Source organism: Otolemur garnettii, unplaced genomic scaffold (assembly GCF_000181295.1).
Source record: "Otolemur garnettii isolate 467f Iridium unplaced genomic scaffold, OtoGar3 scaffold00024, whole genome shotgun sequence".
Classification (NCBI taxonomy): domain Eukaryota; kingdom Metazoa; phylum Chordata; class Mammalia; order Primates; family Galagidae; genus Otolemur; species Otolemur garnettii.
Window position 1 is genome coordinate 2,078,617 of NW_003852419.1, and position 7,707 is coordinate 2,086,323.

Sequence of the window (7,707 nt, forward strand, 5' to 3'; positions counted from 1 at the left end):
ATGGTATATGTATGCCACGGGATACTATTCAGCCATAAAGTAAAATGTTAATTGTATTCATCTTTTGTATTTACCTGGAAGGATCTGGAGAACATCCTAGGTAAAGTATCACAAGAAAAGCATGGCTCGGCACCTGTGGCTCAAGCGGCTAAGGTGCCAGCCACATACACCTAAGGTGGCAGGTTTGAATCCAGCCTGGGCCGCCAAACAACAATGACGGCTGCAACCAAAAAATAGCTGGGCGTTGTGGCGGGCGCCTGTGGTCCCAGCTACTTGGGAGGCTGAGGCAGGAGACTCGCTTGAGCCCAGGAGTTGGAGGTTGCTGTGAGCTGTGATGCCACAGCACTCTACCCAGGGGGATAGCTTGAGGCTCTGTCTCAAAAAAAAAAAAAAAAGAAGGGAAAAAAAAGCATCCAATGTACTCAATGCTTATGTGAAACTAGATGAATAGACTACATGCCCACACAAGAAAAAAGCACAATTAAATTCAAGTAGGGAGGAGGGGAGAAGGAAGGAGGGGGTTTGGTAAGCTCTTGCCTGATGGGCACAATGTAAGGGTATATGGCACACCTTCTGGGTGAAGGGCTAAACTACAACTTGGACCTCACCTAACAAACACAAACAATGTAATCTAATCATTTGTACCCATATATTAATCTGAAACAAAAAATTAAAATAAAGGAAATTACATTAAAAGTATAAAAAAAGAGTGTGGTAAAATTATAAGCTGATAGATTTGACCAGTCTTATCTTGGGAAGAGCTAAAGTAATCGTACTCTGTGTGTTGTGCTGTTATGCTGTCCAAAGTACTGTTAGAAATAGCAAGATTTCTTCTTTTTTGTTTTTTTAGAAATAGCAATATTTCATTTGTTCTTTACAGCATACACATGAGGAAGAATTGTTTGTTATAGTCTGCATCCCCCAGTTTCTAGATTGGGTAAACTGAAATGTAGCACAGCTGGGCCTCCAACCCTGGCCTTCTATCTTCCATTAAGTTCTTTTCATACACAGTCTTGAAATTTATCTTAGAATTTTAAACTTGTGTGTGGATACTATTAGATGGTGACTAGAATGTGTATCTTGCATGATTCCATGAATTGTTCTGAATACTAATTGTTTTGTGCCATTTGAATGCTTTCTTTTTTAGAGTAAATATGGCAGAGCTTTCTGAGCCAGAAGGACCAGTAGATTGGAAAGAAAGATGTGTAGCTCTGGAGTCCCAGCTCATGAAATTTAGAGTTCAAGCAAGCAAGATACGAGAGCTCTTAGCGGAGAAGGTATGACTTTCTCCCTAGCCTTTGTTATTGTTAGCTGTCTGTTTTATTTATATTAAATAATCTCAGTGCTTTGGAGGTTATGCATTTTTAAAATAATGAATATGATTTAACTTTTGTCAAGTGTTTGAAGATATAGTTGGTATATTCTTTTGCTGGAGTTAGGGTGGATTAGACATTAAAACAAGAAATATTTTCTGTGAATGTTAGTATAATATGTGAGAATTGTATAAGTTTAATGAATAGCATTCCAGAGAGAAAAGCTATCATTTATTTGATTTTATTAAAGGAGTGCGACAGCCTTTGATCTACTGAATGTTTAAGAAAATCATGTTAAAGTGATTCTAGAAGAAGTTTCTCTATTGATAGTAAAACATTTACTATATTTTGAAATATTCATCTATAGGAATTTGGGTTGATTGTATATTACTAAACTATCATCTGGGCTAGAATTAAGTTTAACATATACTTAAGAATTCTAATCATGTGATTAGAATATTGTATCACAGGAATGTTTTTGTAAGTATGTACATAAAAAAAATATATTTTTTGTTCATTCATTCAACAAATATTCTTTGAGGGCTAATTTCTATTAGACACTCTTAATACTGTAGTTACATATGCAAATAAGACAACCCATGTTTCTGTTTCCAGAGGACTTGGATTCTAAGCCTATGCTTTCCTGTATAGTAGGCATGAGCCATGTGTGGCTATTGAACACTTTGAATGAGATGTGTTGCATATGTAAAATAAACACTGGTTTCAAAGATTTAGTGTGAAAGAATGTAAAGTATCTCAGCAATAATGTTTGTGTTATGTGTTGAAGGGATGGTATTTGGATATTAGGTTAAATAGACAATATTAAAATTAACTTTACCTATTTCTTTTTACTTTTTTAATGTTTGCACTAAAAAATTTAAAAGTATACATGTGGCTCAGATTGTATTTCTATTGGACATCACTTTTTAGATGAACAGATGAATGATATTAATGGCATTCAGAACTGATCAGAAAAATTACGGGTAATTTCTTAAATCCCACTCTGCATACTCCTTTTGTGGGATAGAAACTGGTACATGTATCACATCTCCAAAAAAGTTCTTAAATCTTCTTCCCATTACTAGCCAAGAATCTCTTAGCACAGAAGTATTCTAATAAAATCCAGGGAAACATCGTTCAGTTTAAACTTTATCATCTTAAATTATTGTGCTTGAATGTCTTTTAGGCAGCAAGACTAAAGTTATCCTATTCACTTTGGATCAAGGATGACATAGTAATAGGGTTTGTGGAGTAAATCTCCAGTACCAGTATGCTTTATTTATTGACATTAGAATAAAAGTTACAGCTTAAAAAAAAAAATCACAGTTTGAATAAGTCTAAGATGGGGAAGTTTTTCCTGACTCATTCTTTGTCTCTTGTTCCTCTCTCTATAAAAATCATTTCTCCCTGTAAAAATCATGCGGTACTACGATTTATCTGGTGTTTTCCACAACCCCAACCACCACATCTAATGATTTTGTCAAGATCCACCAATTACACTCTTGTTGCCTAACCTCATGGACATTGCCAGTTGTTGTCTTAGCCTCTTAGCAGTTGACACTGTTGACCACAGCATCCTTCTCAAAATCTTGGTTTTTCTGACTCCTGTATGTTGTTGATTTCCTTATGGTCTAAATAGAAGTACACTTATTTGGGTTTCTAAATTTTATGCCAACATTTGTTCTGTTTATTAGAAAGCATATTGTTAGAAGTTTCTCTAAGAGTGCCCATTTTTTAAAGTTATGAAACTGTTGTTTTCTCTATAAGTAAAATTGCAAATATCTTTTTAATTATTAATTTTTTAAGCTATTAGATTTTTTTTTGGTCAGTAAATGAATATGGAGAGGAATATTTCAAAATTTCTGTTTCAGTTGTGGTTTCTTTTTCTTTTTTTGGTCTTTCTTTTCTTTTATTTTGTATATGTGGCTTAAATCTTTTGGCAGATCTAAGGGATGGAATTATTCAGATATGTTTTACATATTGGAAAGTAGATATGTTTGCCAAATTACACATGGTTTTCCAGTAAATATTAATATATTCAACACCAAAATAGAAATAAGGATTCTCAGGTTTAAAAAATTTTTGGTACATGACCATGTTTTAATGAAAATGCTTAAAATTTATTGACTTATCATGTTTTAAGCACTTTATAGATATGATTTATTTAATTCTTATAACAACTGGTGGAGTAATAAATTTTATTATCTCCATTTTATAGATTAGGCAACTGATACGGTGTGCCAGGAAATCTTCTAAGTGCTTTATATGCAGCTTTTTAATCCTTACAACAACCCTTTGAGATAGTTACTAACATTATCTATATTTACACAGGAAGGAACTCAGGTAGAAAAGTTATGTAACTTGCCTGAGTTCACACCAAAAAGTGGGTAATGGAGCTAAGATTTGAATGCAGGCATTCTGCCTTAAGACCTGAATGCTTCGCTATAAGCACCCTATATAGCCTTTCTAAAACTATCTAGCTGGCTTTTTTTTGCAGTTTTTGGCCGGGGGTGGGTTTGAATGTGCCACCTCCAATATATGGGGCCAGTGCCCCACTCTTTTGAGCCACAAGTGCCACCCTAAAACTATCTAGTTTTGTTATGACTTTCTTTGCTTTCTTTGATATATCTTCCTGCTCATCTATTCTGTCTTCTGTTCAGCCATGCAAGATGCAAATCCACTTCTTCTTGGGGGTAGATATCTGTGTGTATTCATTTATGTATGGATGTAGTAATAACAATTTACGTAATGTTACATATTTTTCAAAGCAAACTCTATTGCATTCCTGCTAGGTGCCAACTCGAATCAAATATTGCATTCCAGAAGCTAGTCTGGTCCCATCCACACCCTTTGGTTTTGTGTTAGGACCAATCTACCCCAAGGCTTCTTCCTATCTTCTCTCCAAATGGATTCCAGCCCAAGGCTGAAGATTCTGGAGAGAATACCAATTTGATTCATCTGTTCTCTGCCAGGATTGTGGCCAGCTTCTCTTTTCTGTGACACTTGTGGTTCTAAGTTATATATTATTGGTGCTGGGTATAAGCAGCTAACTCCAGATGCCAACTCTGATTCCTAAGTCTTACATTAGCTAGTTTAAACCCCACAGTAACCCTAATAAGGTAGTTATTATTATCACCAGTCTAAAGAATTAACATTAAAGCAGAGAGTAGTTGAGTAGTATGCCCAGCATCACACTTGTAACAAATAGCAGAGAGCTGCCAACCTTATCTTTTAGGTTTGTTGTGATGCGGCTAACGGAGAGTCTGGCCCCTAGAAGTAAGTCATTATTTTCCTATAACTTCCTCAGTGGACATGTTGGTTATGTGTACAAGGAGATGACTTGAATATAATTACATATTGATGGCAAATATGCTTCTGAATTTTTTTTTAAAAAAGTATGAGATATCTCAGGGCATTTTTATAATTAAAGATGGATCTCTAGTATACCCTATATTGTTTGGAAATGGAGTAGGATCTTTTAGAAAAACTATTTTTGCACCTATTTTTTTCATCACAATTTTCAAGTAACTTAGAATACTGAAGCTTGTGAAGAGAAAGGCCTTATTGAAGTCTTGGGCAAGTGCTGCTGTAAGTGGGAGAGGTCTTAGAGGAATTTAAGGAATGGTGTTGGAAATATCCCTAGCGTGCCAAATATAAACTCTTCAGGGAAGCCGAGATTTAAACAGTTTTTCTGCTTTACAGTATCACTAGTTAGTTTTCTGAGCCAGAGAGGGAAAAAGGAAAGTTTTTTTTGGCATTAAAAAAATTTTTTTTAAGTTGACAAATTATGATTGTATATGTTTATTGGGTACAATGTGATGTTATATTTACACAATGTGGAATGATTAAGTCAATCGAATTAACACATCTATCCATAGCCTCAAATACTTATCATTTTTTGTGGTAAATATATTTGAAATCTACTCTCTTAGTAATTTTGAAATATATAATAATATTGTTTTTACCTATTGTCACCCTGCTGTGCAATAGATTTCTTTTTTTTTTTGAGACAGAGCCTCAAGCTATCCCCCTGGGTAGAGTGCCATGACATCACAGCTCACAGCAACCTCCAACTCCTGGGCTCAAGCGAGTCTCCTTCCTCAGCCTCCCAAGTAGCTGGGACTACAGGCTCCCGCCACAACGCCCAGCCATGTTTTTGGTTGCAGCCGTCATAGTTGTTTGGCGGGCCGGGCTGGGGATTCGAAACCGGCCACCTTAGGTGTATGTGGCTGGCGCCTTAGCTGATTGAGCCACAGGTGCCGAGCCTGTGCAATAGATTTCAAAACTCATTCCTCCCATCTGTCTGAAACTCTGTCCCCTCTGACCAACAGTCTGTCATTTCCTTCCTCCCTGTCCCTCACACTCTGATAACCATCATTCTACTTCCTACTTCCTTTTTTTTGAGATAGAGTCTCACTGTCACCCCAGGTTGAGTGCTGTAGCATCATAGCTCACAGCAACCTCAAACTCTTGGGCTCAAGTGATCCTCTTGCCTCAGCCTCCCAAGTTACAGGGACTATAGGTGTGCGCTACAAGGCCTGGCTGGTTTTTTTATTTTTAGTACAGATGGGGTCTTGCTCTTGCTCAGGCTGGTCTCAAACTTCTGAGTTCAGGCAGTCTACCTGCCTCGGCCTCCCAGAGTGCTGGGATAACAGGCATGAGCCACTACACCTGGCCTACTTTCTACTTGTATGAATTTAGCTGTCCTAGTTTTCACATCTAAGTGAGATCATGGAGCATTTATCTTTCTCTGCCTTGCATATTTAAATGAGTATGATGTGCTCTGGTTAATCCATGTTGTCAGAAATAACAGCTTCTCTTCTTTTTTGGTCGGGGCTGGGTTTGAACCCGCCACCTCCAGTATATGGGGCCAGCATTCTACTCCTTTGAGCCACAGGCACTGCCCAGCTTCTCTTCTTTTTTAAGGATGAATAGTAATCCATTGTGAATCTATGCCACACTCTCTTTATCCATTCATTTTTTGGTTGGCACTTAAGTTGCACTGTCTTGCTATAGTGAATAATGCGGAAATGAACATGGGAATGCAGATTCTGATTACATTTTTTTTTTTTTTTGTGGTAGAGACAGGGGTATAGCCATATTGCCCAAGCTGGCCTCCTGGCCTCAAGCAATCCTATCCCCTCAGCCTCCTGAAGTGCTAGAATTATAGGCATGAGCCATCACACCTGCAACATAATGATTTCAGATCTTTTGGGTATATAACCAAAAGTAGAATTGCAGGATCATGTGACAATTCTATTTTTAGTTTTTTGAGGAATATCCATACATTTTTTCCATAATAGGTGTACCAACTTACATTCTCACCAGCAGTGTACAAGGATTCCCTTTTCCCCACATCCTTGGCATCTGTTGAGCACTCTTTAACGTTGCCACTGGTGTTTAGTCATTGTGCTTTCTCCCTAAAACTCCTTTATCTTGATTCCCTGTGAACTAGCCCCTTAGCCCCTTCTCAACACCAAATTTTATTTCTTGATCTTTTGCACTACCTACTTTTATGGCTCCCCTTCTTCACATTAACATGCCTTCCGGAGCTGCCTTGAATGGATTCTCCTTGACTCTTCCATTTTTCATCGGCTTCCCCAGAATTAACATCAAACTCCTTAACTCCAGTTTCAATGTTCTAAGAATTCCATGAACACCTTTAGTTGTGTTCCCCCTCATGTAAAAATCAAATGTACCCAATTCCAGTGTGGGTCTTGGGCACAGTAAGCATTCTTGTTCGAAAGTTTCTTTTTAAGTTGAATCAGAAGTGAAATGTTATTTATTTCCTATGGGTTAGACTGTCGGTGAAAATGAAAGGGAGAAAAATATGAAGAATTTTCCCTTTGGACTTCAGCATGGCCTACATAGCCTGACACTGCTTTCCCCTGATGCAGCATTACCATCGGGGATTTCCTGCAGCTTGGCATCTTTTTTGTGAATGTGATTCCCTTGAGGCAGTCTAGGTTTGACTCACAAGGATAAGGGATCCCTGGACAGCATGACATATACTTACACCCAACAGGCCCTTACAATACTGTGATGAGCTGATTTAAATTATACATTTTCTCAGGTACTTTATGGCCCACCTAGTATTTCACAATACCTAATGGAATTTCTACATATACTTAAAAATGGGACTCTGTATGCTCATTTAAATATCATTTTGGAGGTTATTGGCTGAAGATATTATTACAAAATAAAAAGATGTTTGGTAGTTGAGTCTTTTATGGGGTTTATGGGGGAAAAATCGGGAAGAGAGATACTTGGTGGGGGAATTGCTGTTATATCAGTGAGTATGAAGGTCCTAAAGTATTTTTCCTAAATTATCAATCTTTTGAACAAGTTTATTTGTATTCGGTATCTGTAACAATGAGAGGATTGCTGAGTATTA

The 7,707-nt window shown here is 37.2% G+C and overlaps 1 protein-coding gene across 1 annotated transcript in view; it reads left to right on the forward strand.

The window, feature by feature from the left end:
- The first annotated feature begins 1,150 nt into the window (after positions 1-1,150).
- The window catches only part of PLEKHH2 (pleckstrin homology, MyTH4 and FERM domain containing H2), a 115,590-nt gene continuing 109,033 nt past the window's right edge, over positions 1,151-7,707 (forward strand). Inside the window, exon 1 of the mRNA XM_023512058.1 lies at positions 1,151-1,277. Coding sequence (XP_023367826.1) covers positions 1,155-1,277 — 123 coding nt within the window. The 5' untranslated portion in view covers positions 1,151-1,154. The remainder of the gene's footprint in view (positions 1,278-7,707) is intronic.